Source organism: Periophthalmus magnuspinnatus, chromosome 23 (genome assembly GCF_009829125.3).
Source record: "Periophthalmus magnuspinnatus isolate fPerMag1 chromosome 23, fPerMag1.2.pri, whole genome shotgun sequence".
Taxonomy (NCBI): domain Eukaryota; kingdom Metazoa; phylum Chordata; class Actinopteri; order Gobiiformes; family Gobiidae; genus Periophthalmus; species Periophthalmus magnuspinnatus.
Genome location: NC_047148.1, coordinates 13,400,453 through 13,418,409, shown reverse-complemented (window position 1 = coordinate 13,418,409; position 17,957 = coordinate 13,400,453). Strand labels below are relative to the sequence as shown.

The 17,957-nt window shown below is 38.2% G+C and overlaps 2 protein-coding genes across 2 annotated transcripts; both read left to right on the top strand.

Annotated features, from left to right (window-relative positions):
* The first annotated feature begins 4,970 nt into the window (after positions 1 to 4,970).
* pah (phenylalanine hydroxylase) lies at positions 4,971 to 14,138 on the top strand. Its single transcript, XM_033989370.2, has 13 exons — positions 4,971 to 5,212; positions 5,801 to 5,917; positions 8,006 to 8,189; positions 9,640 to 9,728; positions 10,143 to 10,210; positions 10,732 to 10,928; positions 11,971 to 12,106; positions 12,188 to 12,257; positions 12,337 to 12,393; positions 12,532 to 12,627; positions 12,948 to 13,081; positions 13,159 to 13,274; positions 13,661 to 14,138. Exons 1-13 carry the CDS (start codon positions 5,150 to 5,152, stop codon positions 13,702 to 13,704), a joined length of 1,371 nt encoding a protein of 456 aa, XP_033845261.1. The 5' UTR covers positions 4,971 to 5,149; the 3' UTR covers positions 13,705 to 14,138.
* A 431-nt stretch (positions 14,139 to 14,569) lies between these two features.
* th2 (tyrosine hydroxylase 2) lies at positions 14,570 to 17,325 on the top strand. Its single transcript, XM_033989374.2, has 12 exons — positions 14,570 to 14,797; positions 14,953 to 15,127; positions 15,223 to 15,311; positions 15,411 to 15,478; positions 15,558 to 15,608; positions 15,686 to 15,831; positions 15,931 to 16,066; positions 16,148 to 16,217; positions 16,467 to 16,523; positions 16,698 to 16,793; positions 16,870 to 17,003; positions 17,163 to 17,325. The coding sequence occupies exons 1-12, from the start codon at positions 14,570 to 14,572 to the stop codon at positions 17,323 to 17,325; spliced, it is 1,413 nt and encodes a 470-aa protein (XP_033845265.1).
* The last annotated feature ends 632 nt before the right edge of the window (positions 17,326 to 17,957 follow it).

Sequence of the window (17,957 nt, the reverse complement as noted above, 5' to 3'; positions counted from 1 at the left end):
TACGCTAGGAATGAGCGAGACATCGACTCACTGATCCACACCACCAGGATCTACAGCATAGACATTGGAATGTCATTCAGGCTTGAGAAGTATAGCTGGATGGTGACAAAGAGAGGGAAGGTAGTCCACACAGAAGGGGTCTCACTCCCAGAAAGGACAATAGCAGACATTGAGGACCGTTACAAGTACCTTGGCATCCCACAAGCAACCTTGAAAAGGAAAAAAGAAAAGCAACCACCGCCAAATACGAGTAAGGCAAGTCCTAAGGAGTCAGTTCAATGGCAAGATCAAGACCCAGGCAATAAACAGCTACGCCCTGCCAGTAATCAGATACCCATCAGGAATCATAAGCTGGTCAAAAGAGGAGATACAGACCACAGATGTTAAGACCCGAAAGCTCCTGACCATGTTTGGGGGGGGGGGGTGGGGGGGGGTGGTGGTTCCATCTCAAATCCAGGAAGGAGGGAAAGAGGTCAAGGACTAGTGAGTGTGAGAACCACAGTCCAGGATGAAACATCCAAGACTCATAAGTACATCAAGGATAAGCCCCAAACAGATGACGTACTCAGCAATGTCTCAGACTGTGGAGTGCAGAGGAAGAGGTACTGGAGGAACCATCATCACAAGCCCCTGCATGGGATGCACCATTGGGACATAACTGAAGTGACCCCTGAGACAATCCAGCACATAACTGCAGGGTGTAAGATGCTTCAAGGAAAGCATACATGGAGCAGCATAACCAAGTGGCGGGTATAGTGTACAGAAACATCTGTGCAGAGTACAGACTGGAGACACCAAGGTCAAGGTGGGAAACACCCACCAAGGTAATGGAGAATGATTGAGCCAAGATCCTGTGGAACTTCCAGATACAGACTAATAGAATGGTGATGGTGAACCAACCGGACATTGTGGTGGTGGATAAACAACAGAGCAAAGTTGTTGTGGTGGACATCGCAGTATCAAGTGATGGGAACATCAGGAAAAAGAAACATGAGAAACTAGAGAAATACCAGGGGCTCAAAGAAGAGCTGAAGAAGGCCTAGAAGGTGAGGGCATCAGTGGTGCCCATGGTCATCGGAGCACTTGGGGCAGTGACCCCCAAACTGTATGTGTGTGTGTGTGTGTGTGTGTGTGTGTGTGTGTGTGTATATATATATATATATATATATATATATATATATATATATATATATATATATATATATATATATATATATATATATATATATATATATATATATATATATATATATATATATATATATATATATATATATATATATATATATATATATATGTGTGTGTGTGTGTGTGGGGGGGGGTGTATACTCTAATTTCACAACTGAATAAAGGTGAGTGATTAGTCACACTTGAGTGCTCTCTTGGAGTCGGTGTTGCACAATTCTGAGTGACAGCTGAAAGTGAGTCCAGTCACTGGGAGAAAACACCTTTTGTGTTTGGTTAGAGGCTGCGGAGGGCAGCGGCCCAGGTCCTATCTACAGAGCCCAGCCTGAGGGAGTTAAAGGCAGGCACTGTTCTTATCTTCTATCATTAATGCACCCCATCCCACTCTTTAACTAACCTCCTAAATCTAACCTCTGCAAACTAATCTAATCTGCATCTTGTCACATGTTTCAAGCTTTAGAATGAAAATTCAAATCTTATCCAATCTAACCTACACAACTATTAGGTGAGAAATCTTAGTTTGGAATATTTATGATTTAAAACTAGGAAGGAACACAGAGCAACAAAAATGCATGGCTAGACTATACATCATGAATAGAATAGAATTGATGCTTTGCAGTGATGGTGGACATTTCTGCAGTTACCATGGAGACACAATGCACACACTGGCAAACATTGCCAAAAAAGTTTTAAGAAAAAATACCAAATGGAAAATGCAGAATGGATTTAAACACACTATCATTAGTCTGTGATCAATTCAAAAGTTCACAATTATGTTAAGGTGTTTGATTTTCAGCAAAAATGTGAGAGAGACTAGTTTGGGACTGTAATTTTATTTGAGAGGGACTTGGTTAATGGCAAAAATCACCTGTTTGTAGATCTAAGTCAGTTCCTTTTGGCCAAATTGTGTTAAGATAAAGCTCAAATTAAAGTTTAACAATAACTTCAGCTGCAAAGTTTCAATTGAAAAGATACTGGGCACAGTTAAAACAATTCTTTCCTATGTTGATTCTGGGATAGTAGCTGTCAGAGCCACGTGGAGCCCGGACACAACCAGTGTGGTGACTTTTGGGTGTAAAATTCAATTATAAAGCGACAGAACGTGTCTGTTGTAAGCAGCGGGCGCGCGGCAGGCTGCTCTCAGCATGCAGTGAAGAGGTTAAGAACAACAGAAAGGCCCCCATTATCCCAAGTGAGAACAGCCCATGTGTCTCCGGCAAGGCCCCCACTCTCATTCACTTCTCTTACAACAGGACTGCTAAGGCCCAAAGTTTTTCTGTCTCTCTGTGCTCTACACGGTCAAAAAAGGCAGCACAATGCTGCTGGAGGCTGGAGTGGATTCTTCAGCACCCCTGTGGATAGCACCATGTGGTCAGACTACACAGAAGTCTGTCATCAATCATCATGAAAGCACAATTACAAACTGCACAACTCTATAACATGAACTACCACTACTCCTTTAGTCAGTAATTAAGTCAGCCGCACATGTTCAAGCACTTTTATAACTGATTAAATATAATTACTGAATTAACTTGCACTTAATGTAGAATAAGGAGTCATATTAAAAGAATTCTAGAAAATGGACCAGATATTATTTCAGAGCGCTATGCAATTAATTGAGATTCAAGGGTTTCAAATCGTCACTGATCAGCTTGAGAGTGTTTAATCGACAGGTCTATAGTCCATCCTTTGTCAGTGAAAAAAGATGTTGAGCAGGGTTCGAGCTATGGAAATATAAATTGGGGTTTTCTTTGTATTACATGACAGAGTAAAAACTGTCATGTTTATGTTTATGAAATTAATGTTAAAAGTATTCTTATTTGTTTAATGAGAAAAAATACCACATCTTAATCAATCAGTGAAAGTTGTAGTATTTGAGACAAACTACAATTCCGCTCATGACAAGTGAAAATTTGCCTCCTTTTTTTTTGTTTGTTTCTGACATAATAAAAACAAGTCTTTACTGCCACCTTGTGGTATTTTTTTTATAAGCGTGTATATGCACTGTGTCGCATAATGGCGAAGTTCTTCAGTCGCCGTAACAGAACTTAAAATTCAATTTGACCCAATATAGTTTAGATAGTTATTTTGTGAAGACAAGATATGATTGATGTTTGTTTCACCTTCAATCTTACCCAACCAGTGTTGTCCTCCTTAGACAATATAGATGCAGTTATAAAATGAGTCTGCGATCCCTGCAAACAAAGGTGGGCGATATTGACAAAAATAAATATCCCAATAAGGATAATCAGAAGAATATATTTTGGCAACTACTAGAATGTGTGAGGTTTAAGTAAAAGCAAATGTGAAAGGACAGTAAAACTACCCCCAAAAGTAGAAAGATTGTTTGAAAGATTAGATTATTAGTTCGTTTTATTATTTTTAATCAGGTCATAAGAAATAAGCAATAAAAATAGTCAAATTTTTTGTCAGCAGTCAGTTAGTCCAATTCCAATTAGATATGTTGTCAATATGCAATTTATCAAATTTGAGTCAAATTAAAGAAAAACATCAAATAAAAAAAAAGAAGTAATTAATCAATACAAAGGAGAACAGGTTTTTGTGCCATATTTCCCAGCCCTACCTGATGCCCTCCATGAAGAAATATCAGCAAATATCATGTGTTCTACTTGTCACATATCGCATAAAATCAAAAGGGACACTAATGTTTTTTTGTGTTTTTTTAAAATGTATTTATTTAATTAGTTTTATGTCCAGTCAGTGACCTTGAAGGGGTTCAAAAGAGCCTTTTAGCAGGTTGAGGGTTAATGAGCAGAAAGTTATGCATTTTAGTATATCTATGTCTGAAGAAGTCATATGATGTCACACGGATACGACGGTACTAGGGTATTTCCATGTTATCTATAGTAAACTCGCTTTAGCACAGTTACAGACTAAATGTGTCAAAGCCTACACAACTGCTCATCACAGTGCCACAAAAGTAATAATATTTAGTCTGCGGCATCATATGTAGCCTACTAATAACTAAAAATGTTAAAGTCAAAAAAGGGTCACATTTTATTTTATTAAGCTTATTGCACATTAAAACCTTAAACTGGAGTTCTCAAGTGGAACCCAGAGGTAAGGCTATACAAGGCACCCTCACCCCTTGCCTATTCTGTGAACAGGGGTGGGTAGAGTAGAAAAAAATGCTCTCAAGTAAATATTAGTAGAATAGAAGTACAAGGTAGTGGTCAAAGAAATTCCTCAAGAAAAAGTAAAAAAAAATATTTTTGTACACCTTCAGAAAGAGTGGCCAGATTTCAGGGATAACACAGCATAATGCATAAAATCTGATATTGGCAAAGGAAAGACCACAAAATGAGAAGAAAATGCATACTATCTGGAGCAGTGAAAACACAAATTTTCAAACAATTTTAACATTGTCAGCTTTGCGCTTTTGTCACTTGTAGTCTCCGGAAGAAACCCCTAACCAACACCAAAGTGAGACAGGATAATGTTACACTGTAAAATGTAGTAGAGGTTTAAGTATGCGTCTGAACGCTATGGCCTTGAGGCTACTCCGAGAAGTACCCCCCTCATCTGATGCAAAACTCACCTCGGAAGTCATTAGGTTTCCAAATTAGATGATTGATGTAAAACACTGTGCAAGTGTAATTAACATTTTGAGATGGTCATTACGTTGCAGGGCAACGTTATGTCCATCACCTCTGGTGACCTCCACCCCCCAGAGGTGTAGAGTGACAGTCAATTACACCGTAAACCGTTACTTCAGCACTGTCAGGACAACCCAAACCTTATGATGGACCAGAACCAGATGTACCATGTAATCCAGTTTCACAACAAGCGTCGCGTGACATACCGATGCATAAGGGGTGTGGTGTCACGTGGTCCAGTCACACTGAGAGGTGTTTGCCTATTTAAACAGGAGGCGCAGAAGCTGCCCAAACTTCACTGAAGTCATTCTTATCATCAGATTCACCGTTAACCTGAAGCGCACAGGATGGACGCTGCGTACAAAAAGATCAATGGGGACCACGAGCCAGTGGAGGAATCAGGGACTAGGGTAAAGTTTTTTTTCGTCTGTTTGTTTGTTTTTATGACTACTAATATTATTACCAAGGTCTGGCTGCTCTTGTTCATCTTTTTTAATGCATGTGTAACTATAGGACCTTTGTGAATTGTGGAATAGGATTAGAATATTCCAGACAGAGACAGAAGTAAAATACTGGCCACTGACTAGATGAAACATGTTAGTATTAGTGAATAAATATGTATGATGTATGCGACTATATAGGGTAATTTAAAGGGGTTCAAAGGTTAAAGGTTTGGGACTGGCATTCCTTTAGATCCGATGATGGATTTGAACCTGATTTCATGCATAGTTTCAGGTGCTTCACACTAGAGTAAAAGTGGATTTGCAGTTTCCCTTTTCTTTAATGCCACAATTTCATCCTGATTCCGCGTCCGTGTTATTATTTCATGTTAACATTTCTTTGAATGCACAGAAATTGTCAAGGCACTGTTTTGTTAATATCCATATAACCATCCATTAAAAAAAGTGTAGCATGTGAATTTTAGTTTAAATGTTGCTTCTTATGAAGCTCATCATGTTTCTAATTTGAACTGACTTGACATGTGTTCTGTGGTACAGAAAAGAAGAGGGTCTATGTACTTGGAGGAAGAGACCAGTAAGTCTGAAGTTGTCTCCTGCATCTTCTCCCTGAAAGAGGAGGTTGGAGCTTTAGCCAGGGCTCTCAGACTGTTCGAGGTATCTATTAATATCTCATTGATCTCATGATGTTGTTTTTCAGTGCAGCACTGTCATTTACAATGCGTCATAATCAAGAATAACATAGACAAAATATTTACCTAGAACACACATAGATACCTGTGAGGTAACAAAACTTTCCACTTTTTATTAGGAGGTAGGAGTGGATAATCACTTTGTTTTTGTCCAACGGGGTTCATAGCCTTTGCTGACCCTCAACAAACTTTGCTTATCTTGAATGCAAACATAAAATAACAGTTTGATCTGCTCCACTAACCTGAGACAGAGGTCAGATAACAGTATCACCAAAACCTCTGTTTAGTTGTTTAAACATATTTGGTATATAATAATAATAAAAAAAAATCTAGAACAAAGAACTTCAAATAATTACACACTGTGGGCCTAATGTAGAGACTCAATAGTTTAAAGTAAGCAACAAACTTACATTCCAGAAATGTGTTAAAGTAATTGTAAGCACATTTGAAAAACATCAAAATCAGAATAGCTGCAGGATGTTTTTGGTAAAGACTGAAAATTGTTAAGGCTTGCATTTTAGGACTGCTTATGTGGGTGGATTGTCTACAATCAATATCAAGTATGTGCCAAAATCTGCTCCCCAAGCGCTGCATAGTAAATATCAACTTTAAACCTATGAACGTCCTCTTTGCTGATCCTCCCCTTCTCCACCCCCTACCCATGTCCTCTTTTCCGTCTATAAAACAAGCCAAATGACCTCCTCAAAAAACAAAACAAACAAAAAATAAATAAATAAATAACAAGAACATACTTTTCATACTTTTTCTGTATCAAAACACAAACACTATAAAAAGAGCAATTATTGTATTTAGCATTGGCTGCTTTAATTTTATTTTCATCATCACGTATCATCAAATGTATTGTGTTACATATTACAGACCTAAGCAATTCAGTTGTTTCTTGGCTGCTGTGGAATTTCTACAAGCAAAACAACTAAAGAACAAAATGAACTGAGAAGTTGTTGAGCTACCTGTCCCTGACAGAGCATCGTCTTGCACTAAGCTGTGTCAGCATATTAACAGTAGAACATACAGATAAGAATTACATGGCCCAGGACAAAGGCACAAGGCCAAAACATTTCTTGGGACATAGGATAAGCAGTTTGTCTAATATGCATCAGAAAGTAGACAACAGACCAGGGGGTACTGCATACTAGTACCCAGTTTATATGACAGTACAAATTACAAAGTACAAATTAGGTTAAAACATTGTAAGTAAAGATTTCCATAATAAGGCCCATGTGACTTTTTTAATGGCATCATGTGAAAACTCAAAGCCCGAGTGACGCCTCCAGTCACGGCTCACGGAGGTACTGAGGTCTTTAGGATTTACCCTGACTATAGCACTTGGTATGCACAAATTTTTTTTGGTCCTTTTAATAAATAATGGCATGCCAGATATTTTACTCTCCTGTATGAAGAAATGCAAACATTAATGTTATTAAGCTGTTATCTAAATAAATGATTGCCCATCAGTAAAGATAATTTAACTAAATAACAATGATTTTTTATTTAATGCATACCTGGATGGATTTTTGGTTGTTTTGTGAGCACTCCCCAGGGATGCCGAAGCACATGGTCTTTTAAAAGCTGTGATAAACACAATCTGATCCAGATGGCAGAAAAGAGGAGGCCCCACTCACGCCCTCTGGTTCATTTAGCCTATAGTGAAGAGAGAACAGCATACTCCCTCTTACACCCCCACCATTACAAAGCATATTCTGGTATAGTTATTGTATAAAACAATGTTTTTGCCAGCACGAGTCACGTGTACGTCATTGTTCTGACAGAGACCCCAACTACCACATGTGAAATAACAAAGGGGTGGATGCTGGAGTTAACAATCATAATACGTATACCCACCACATACACACTACTTTTGTTTGGCTGAGCTGGCACTAGAAAGTTCAGCCAGTTCTTGACCTAGGTCATAATGTGAGTAACTATGTAATGCCCCCCAGTGGTGTAACAAAGGCATTACAAAACACTCTTTTGTTGAGTCAGTCTTTATTTTTGCACAGATACATTTGAATCTAAAAATGTTTTGTTGTAGGAGAAGGGGATCAACCTGATGCACATTGAGTCCCGCCCCTCCAGGATGAACAAAGAGCAGTATGAGTTCTTCATCAGTGTGGACCCCTCGTGCTCTCAGGCTCTGGACGAGGCCATAGACAGCTTGCGCACACAAATCAGCGGTCAAGTACATGAGCTATCGCGAAACAAGAAGAAAGACACAGGTAAGAGTGCACATTATAGAAAAGGCGTAAAGGCCAGGTGGACTGTGAGAACTACCACACGCTTTATTAAATAAAAAGAATCACATAATTAACCCACTTGCAAGATGAAAGCTAGTGTGCTGATATGTGATCAGTGAAGAGTGTTTGCATGACATATTAGGTGGCAGGCAAGTTTCTGTAGCTAAAAAGGAAAAAAAAGGCATTGGGCTATAATGAAAATAAATGCAAGTCTGTCAAGTTGAACACATATCACACAACAAGACAAGTGGTGGAGCCCACAGCTACCTCTGATGCTTCATGAGTAAGTCAGTGTCATCAACAAGATGACAATTAGTTACATAGGGGTGGGGAATATGTAAAAAAAAACACACACACACACACAAAACCCCCCTCACACACTTCACTGTGATTGGTTAAATACACCTGTCACTCACTTAAAAGCATTATAGAGGCTGACCAAAAGGAGTAGTAGAAAAGTGTCTGTACTGAATCATGATATGACAATTTCACCAAAATAGCACATCGTCACAGGGATTACATCACAATTTGAGTTTTACCCCAGCACATCAATGAGATCTAGGGTTTGTTGAGTTGTTTCCAGAATTACACTGAGTTTGCTTCAGAGGCCTTTGGGGCTATAATGAACAAAGCAGCTTTGTATTTCGGCCGCAGACTGACGCCGGGCCAGAGAGTAAGCCAAGGTCACAGTGAACAGAGAATGATAGGGCCACCAAGGACTTGAGTGTGATCGGGGGGTCAAGGTCAAGTGGATGAGGGGATATTTATGTCCTGTTTTGGGGGACTGTCTGTTTACAGAGGAGCCTGGCACACATTTGTTTGGGCCTGAGGCTGGACCACACGCCATAAATGTAGATTAATGATGTGGCCTCTCAGTTTTGAGCATAATAAGCTTGTCTGAAGAAACAGATCACCAATAAGCACTGTTGGTTAACTCTCCAGAACTTAAGCAAGATAATGTTCTTTCTGCTTTCAAAATACTATATTTTGCTATAGTGGAGTCTGAGGTCAAAACTCAGACTCCACTATAGTGTCACAAATAACAAACAGCTTTCCTAAAATTTAGCTTCTTATATACTGTAAACTTAAACTTGCTAAAGATTGCTCTAGTCTACATCAATTTGACATATCCATAAGAATAAGAGGTATACTGTGTCGTGGTATTACTATATTTTCTCAGTTTTGGTAATAAGGATTTAGATATCACAATGAAAATAAAAGCACTTTTCTAAGCAACATAATAGTAATTTCTTAAATATTATTATCTGGTACTATATATTGAAAGGATCATTTCTAGAAGGTATGTAATTTTCTCCTATCAATACTTCAAGTGAGTATCTAGTCTCAATCCAGGCTTTAGTATCATTAGAGTATGTATTGATCCTTTTAACCACGCTGCAACTGTGATTAAGTGTTTTTTTTTCTTCCACAGTGCCATGGTTCCCCAATGACATCCAGGACCTTGACCGCTTTGCTAACCAGATCCTGAGCTATGGCTCGGAGCTTGATGCGGATCACCCAGTAAGAACTGACTCATTGTTGATAATACTCTTTTATCGCCACATCCTGCGTATGTTTGTTAACGGACCCACTCACACCCGCACATCTTATGAAAGACCAGGCTGCAAAGAGGACACACTCCGCCATCTATTCTAATGGAAACTACCTAGAATCACAAATTGTCATTGCTTTAATTGAGCCCCTATAATTATAGATAATTGCTCTCTTTTACCACCATCATTAAAGCAAAATGTATTCAGTGCAAACTGAAAAACACCCTACAAAGGCTTAATTTGAATATGCATTTTACAGACTTCTATTGGAGACAGAGGCCATAATGCTGTCAAAGGCCACAGGGCCCAGCACTAGCAAATGATTTCCACTCAAAAATATGCTTTCCTAACATGGCTTTTCTTTGTGTTTGCGTTTTCCTAGGGCTTCACAGATCCAGTGTACAGAGCTCGCAGAAAGGAGTTTGCAGATATTGCCTACAACTATAGACAGTAATTGTATTTGCTCAATACATTTTCCATCTCTTCCTATAAGCTAATGCTAAAATTGGACTTCTTGAACCAATTCACATAAAGTCTGTTAAAGAGTGTTGTGGAATTAATCTGTAAAAACACCAAACAAACAAGAAGACTGTCTTTGTGGAGTTTAATAACATTTGGAAATGGTCTTAGAGCCAACCAACAGAGTGTTTGCCAGCTTTGACCGAAAGCTGTGGTTTTACAGAGCTTATATACTCTACGTGGCACAACCCCTCTCAAAGCTTTTGTTCATCTGACCATTTGGCTAGATTTCCTGTAGCACATTGGGGTCACACCTATAATTAACATTAATGTACATGGCGGACAGATTTAACACCAAACATGAAGTCAAATAATATATATGCCAACAGGACAGGTACAAATGGTATTCACATTTCCGTGTCAGTAGCACAAAGAGTGTCAAAGTATCCTTTGATGTAGATGGAGAAATATAAAAAAAATCAACCACAAGAGCTAAACATAACTTCTTCTAGTGGACAGCCCATACCCCGAGTGGAGTACACAGAGGAGGAGAAGGCCACATGGGGCACTGTGTTTAAGGAGCTCAAGTCTCTGTACCCGACCCATGCCTGTCGGGAGCACAACCGGGTCTTTCCACTTCTGGAAAAATATTGTGGCTACAGGCAGGACAACATCCCTCAGCTGGAGGATGTGTCCCGCTTCCTGCAATGTAAGTTAGCCTTTTTTTAAAAACATGCAAAACTATGGAAGCCCGTTTCCGCCATGAAAAAAAAAATAAAAGCCCCACAGAAAGTCGAAATTACGAGTTTTAAACTCGAAATTACGAGTTTTAAACTCGTAATTATGAGTTTAAAACTCGTAATTATGAGTTTAAAACTCGTAATTATGAGTTTAAAACTCGTAATTACGAGTTTAAAACTCGTAATTAGGACTTTTAAAACTACTAATTATGAGTTTAAAACTCGTAATTAGGACTTTTAAAAGTATGAATTATGAGTTTATAACTCGTAATTTTGGGAATGTAACATTTACAAAAAGTGAACCTTATCAATTTTGATTAAATGAATTTGGTATTTTAATAATTTCCTCAATAAACCAGCGGGGTTGTGACCAGCTGGCACTCTGCTCAGACCAGGAAAACGAGCGCTCACAGACACAGAGCACAGCTCATGAGTGGTCAGAACAGCACTCAGGGCCCACTGATTTGTTCAAGACGCCAGAAACTTTACTGGAGCTTAATTTATTCATTTTTTAAAAGTATGTAGGTGATAAACATAACAGTCCTCCTCCTGTCTCCTCTGCTCTGTACACTCAGTTGCAGTGTGCTACAAGCTCAATTAAGACTTTAAAAGTTCTAATTACGAGTTTTAAACTCATAATTAGTAGTTTTAAAACTCATAATTACGAGTTTTAAACTCATAATTAGTAGTTTTAAAAGTCGAAATTACGAGTTTTAAACTCGTAATTACGAGTTTTAAACTCATAATTACGAGTTTTAAACTCATAATTACGAGTTTTAAACTCGTAATTACGAGTTTAAAACTCGTAATTTCGAGTTTAAAACTCGTAATTTCGAGTTTAAAACTCGTAATTTCGACTTTCTGTGGGGCTTTTATTTTTTTTTTCATGGCGGAAACGGGCTTCCATACAAAACACATGTTTACAACGCTTAATTTGTGACTGTTTATCTCAGTTCTTAAAATTAAAGCTTTAGTGAACAATATTCCCAATAATGTATCCATCATCTGCAGCATGCACAGGGTTCCAGCTTCGCCCTGTAGCAGGATTGTTGTCATCCCGGGACTTTTTGGCAGGCCTTGCCTTCCGAGTTTTCCATTCGACACAATACATTCGTCATAGCTCCAAACCAACATACACCCCTGAACCGTTAGTACTGGGTTAATTCGATTATTCAAAAAGCTATTTTCATATTTCTTACAAATTCACTTCTATCACATTTTGTTATAGAGATATCTGTCATGAGCTTCTTGGACATGTTCCTCTGTTTGCTGACCCAGGGTTTGCTCAGTTCTCACAGGTATTCAGTCTCTTACAAGTCAATTACAAAAAACAAAATCAACCAAAATATATTTTCTTCAATTACCCTTCTATTACAGGAGATTGGACTAGCATCCCTTGGCGCCCCTGATGAGTTCATTGAGAAACTTGCAACTGTAAGTACCATTTTACATTTTTTGGTATACATGCATTGTGTTCCATTTTTATTAAATACTATATTAAAAAGTGGTAATACCAAACTCACAATTAATAAATGGCAAAATAATTTTCAACTTATCTTGTGCATGTTTTAGGTGTACTGGTTCACTGTGGAGTTTGGGCTGTGCAAGCAAGGCTCTGAGATAAAAGCCTTTGGGGCTGGTTTGCTTTCATCATTTGGAGAGCTGCAGGTAAAGAAAATCAATTAAAGTATATATATTACATAAATAGTAATAAAAAAAAAAATGTAAGAGAGGTCATCCTGTTTTTCAACATAGATTGGGACAGTGGGTTAGTGGTCCACTCAGGTTTATTGTGTCACTGGGGGACCGGCCATAATAGGGAACTCAACGGGGTGGAGGAAAGCCTTAGGGTCACTTACATCAGTCTGTGTCAAGAGGATGTGCACTCTATCTGGTCACAAAAACACTACCAAGTCTCTGAATCATCCCATACTTCCTGTTTTGTCAGTGACACAAAAACAACCCTTGTGTAATGTATTTTGATATAGTACTGCCTGACGGACAAGCCACAACTGATGCCATTTGAACCAGAAAAGACATGTCTCCAGAAATACCCCATAACAGAGTATCAACCAGTGTACTTCATTGCTGAAAGCTTTGATGATGCCAAGGAAAAAGTCAGGTAATATCACAGTATTCTTAAACAGGACATTTCAGGTCTTGTTTTATAAAGTTAAAACAGAATTGGTCTTTCTGTAGGAGATTTGCAAGTACAATTCCCAGGCCATTCACTGTTCGCTACAATCCATACACCCAGAGTGTGGAAGTACTGGATAACACGCTGCAGCTCAGGAACCTGGCAGAGAGCATCAATGGTAAATGCTATATATTATTTAGCTGCACCATGTAACATTTCTGATAATAACCTGATTATCTCCACTGAGATGTTATTGCTTTTAAGATGTTATTGCATTTCCTGAAACGTTTCACAGTATAGCATTAAATGTATTTATCTTGCATTTATTCAGTAACAGCTGTTTTTACTGCTAAAAAAAATAATAAAAACTGTGAGCAGGGTTGCCTCTCCACAGATGTGACTCATAACTTGCCTGGTGGTGTTAACTGCTTGTCTGCAAGACAGATACTTTTAACCCCATACAGTACAAGATTCCAGGTGGACCAATAGCACGACCAGCCAGTGGCAGATCTTAGTTACTTAGTGTACCTTTAAATATTTACATTATTTCCTCTTGTATTTCAGGGGAGCTGAGCAAGCTGTGTGAAGCCATGAGAAAACTGGAGTAATTAGTGGATAAATATTACTGAACATTTACTTTGCTGCTGCCTCTTGATACAACCAAATATCGTTCTTCTATTATATAACCATCACTATATTACTTTTACTGCTACTGCTACTGCTACTGCTACTGCTACTACTACTACTACTACTACTACTACTACTACTACTACTACTACTACTACTACTACTACTACTACTTGTGTAACACTCTCCTTAGATCATAGCAGTATAGTAGATAACAATTGCCTGATGTATGTTTGTAACAATATTATACAGTCTATGAGTTACTGATGTTTTTTATATAAATATATATATATGAAGACTTGTGAAATTACAATTTTGCTCTATACATGTGTACAATTTCTGATGTCACACGAGCATTTATTTCATAGTTCAAGTGCTTGACTCAATAAAGATTAAGCATGTACTGTTTTGTTGTAAACTGCCTGTCTTGTTTGTTTTTTCTTCAGTGTCATAATAATTGTTTGACTATTAGACTGAAAAAAATAATAGCTGGCTAATTGATTAAATAATACTATACTAAAACAATCAGCCCTAAATTATAGTTCTTTATAATGCTTCTTTTTTCAGAAACTGGACTGAACATGTAATATCAAATTTACCATGTGCTGAGTAGAAGGCCCATGTTTATGTAAATTCCAGTGGGCTATTTTAAACCTCTATCTATTTCTCAATAACAGCCCTATTTTATAACCAAAAGCTGTAGCCTTTCTGTGACGCAGAAGTCCAGAAAAATCAAACACTACAATTGCGCAGGTCATTTCCATAGCGTCCTTGGATAAGGGGGTATTTAACCGCTCACCGTGCCGCTCTGTGAGTGTCAGTCGAGGTGCAAGTCTGAGTTCACACATGAAGACAGAGGGGCTCCCGGCTGTGCCCTTCAGTGGAAGGAAGCAGAGTCTAATCGAAGATGCTCGCAGAGACCGGAGCAGCAGCACCTCCTCCTCTCCGGGACCCTCCAGGCTCGGCGACAACTTTGTGTTTGAAGAGAAACATGGCAGGGTCCCTCTCAACATCCTCTTCACCCTGAGCAATCAGAAAAACGCAGGCTTCTTCAAAACTGGAAAGATATTTGAAGTAAGTTACTAATATGTATGGCTGACTAAATCATATTTGGCTAAATAAATCTCAGAACACAACAGATGCCATTTTGTGTTAAAGTTAGTTATATGTTGTTAGGAGAAGTGAAATGTTGGACTTAAAGAGTATCATTTCTATTGTGGAATTTGCAGACATTTGAGGCTAAACTTCTTCATATCGAAAGTCGACCTGGGAGGAAAGTGAAGAACAGCAGCTCAGATCTAGAATTTTTTCTGAAATGTGAGGTTCATAGCTCGGACCTGGAAGTGTTTATAAACTCACTAAAGAAAGTGGCAGATGATGTGCGCACAATCCCAGAAGAAAAGGGTTGGTAGCCTACTGCTTTACAACATGGATTTTTTTCAACTCAAGCTCATTATGACAAGGATATGTATATATATACTTTTTTATCATTACTATAGTTCCCTGGTTTCCCAAACAAATTAAAGATCTGGACAGATGTAACATTTTAATTACCAAATTTGATCCTGAAATGGACTGCGAGCACCCTGTAAGTTTTTAATTTTGCTTTTTATATGAAGGCATATATATCCTGTAGATACACTAACAAATCATGGACTAGGCCTAATTTGGATTCCATGTTTTTCAGGGATACAGTGATCCAGAATACAGGAAAAGACGTGCATATATTTCTGAACTGGCCTTTGGGTATAAACAGTAAGTCTATTTTAGAAATATTTTAGAAATACAATACCTGTCTGCTGTCATGCAATGGTTTATGCACTGTTGTCATCAGGGAGGACCCATTACCTACAGTGGAGTACACAGCAGAGGAAGTAGCCACATGGTAAGGACTTTGTCTCTAATATATTAAGGAGCAGTACATTTAAAATGTTGTAATGTCTGTTATCCTTGTACCTTAAGGAGAGAGGTTTACCTGAAGCTTCGCAGTGTTTATCCAGGTCTGGCCTGTCGCCAGTTTCTAGACGGCCTGCAGCAGCTGGAGGCAGAGTGCGGCTACAGCGAGGAGCGCATCCCTCAGCTCAGAGACATATCTGCCTTTCTGAAAGGCAGGTTCAAATTTACTAATAAAAACTAATAAAGAGAGGACATTAATTACCAGTCCCTCTGTGAACTGTACTGAAGGATTTTGACATGTGTCTTGTTAGAAAGGACGGGTTTCCAGCTGCGTCCTGTCGCGGGCCTTTTGTCAGCCAGAGACTTTCTCGCCAGTTTGGCTTTCAGGGTGTTTCAGTGCACTCAGTACATTCGCCACTCTTCTGCACCCATGCACTCTCCTGAGCCGTGAGTCCCATAAGGCTTATATGTTATCCTGCTGTTTTTAAATTATGATTTTACAATTTACAGCTGTGCTTTACTTTACAGAGATTGCTGTCATGAACTGCTCGGCCATATTCCCATGCTGGCTGATAAAGAGTTTGCACAGTTCTCACAGGTAGGCCTGTACATAGGACAAGAAATTTAAAAAAGTAATTCAAATAAAATATTAAACAATTTATATATATATATATATATATAAATATATAAATATATAAATATATATATATATATAAATATATATATATATATATATATATATATATATATATATATATATATATATATATATATATATATATATATATATATATATATATATATAATGTCAAGGAATATCATGTTTTATCATCATGTGTTCCCCCAGGAGATTGGATTGGCCTCACTTGGAGCTTCAGATGAAGAAATTGAGAAGCTATCCACAGTGAGTTTAATATAATTACTTTATTTGGAGAGAAACGACTTAATTGCAGCTCACCGTAAATCCTTATAAATTAGTTGTCCTTCAGATCGCACTGTACGCATCTCTTGCGCCATCTAGTGGCAGTTATTGTTAGCGATCTTTGGCAAAACCCAATTATGTCTTTTACCTCTATAGTTGTACTGGTTTACTGTGGAGTTTGGACTGTGTAAACAAAATGGAACTGTAAAAGCGTATGGAGCAGGACTACTTTCATCTTATGGAGAATTAGTTGTAAGTGTCTTTTGAAATTAGATTGTTCGAGATTGTGTGTATGGTCATTTCCAATAACATGATAATTTTTATGCAGTATGCTTTATCCAATGAGCCAGAATATAAGACATTTAATCCAGAGGAAACTGCTGTACAGCCATACCAGGACCAGACATACCAACCAGTTTACTATGTGTCTGAGAGCTTTGAAGATGCCAAAATTAAAATGAGGTAAGTCTTTCATTTTGTGCACAATTAACTCAAACTATTAACATGTAAGGTACATAATAATCTATGGGGCAAATACAAATTAAGCTTCACATAATATTTATCATAAACTTAGTTGATGCAGTTTTTTATTGGTTGTGTTTATATGTTCTTTTATCCCAGGCGGTATGCTGCCAACATCAAGCGTCCATTTGCTGTGTGTTATGATCCATTTACATGCAGAGTGGAAATCTTGGACCAGCCTAATAAGATCAAGACTGCCCTGAGCCAAATGAGAGAAGACCTTAAGACTCTACAGAGCGCATTGGAAAAGCTCAGCTTGTGAGCCTGCAACACATTTTTTTTTAAATCCTGCAAAGGATTGTTATATATGTTAAAATGAACAAGTATTGTGGATAAATTGTGTAGTGTTATCAAGCCTTGTGAAGACTGTGTAAAAGAATAAATATATTTTTCAACAAGACACAAGGCTTTCACATTTCACAAATAACAATCCTTAAATTCATGTTTTATACTGGGCCACCAGAAGCTACAGGGACAAACCACAATGCATGGCTTACATGCCAGTCTCTCACTGTTAACTCCAAACCAACTATTTTCTTTTGGGGAATTCGTAGAAACCATTCATCTTCATGTATTAATAAGAAAAGGGAAGAACATAATTACAAATGATTTCTGTATCATGTTCTCCGTTTCAGTAAAGGCCAAAAACCACACTGAGGCTGAGCACGTACAGGGCCAGGTCACTGGGACCTCAAAGCCCACCACAGCACGGTCTACAGGGCTGTGCTGCTGACAGATGCTCTTCTGCATTTGTTGATTTTGCTGTTCATTTCCAGAATCTGGTCTGAGGTTTTGACCAGTTTCCACTGTTTGATCTCAACAATGGTGATAATGCACGTCAGACTCTCAGATGTTATTGCTTTCCCTTCTCAAGAGGTGAAATCATACCCACAT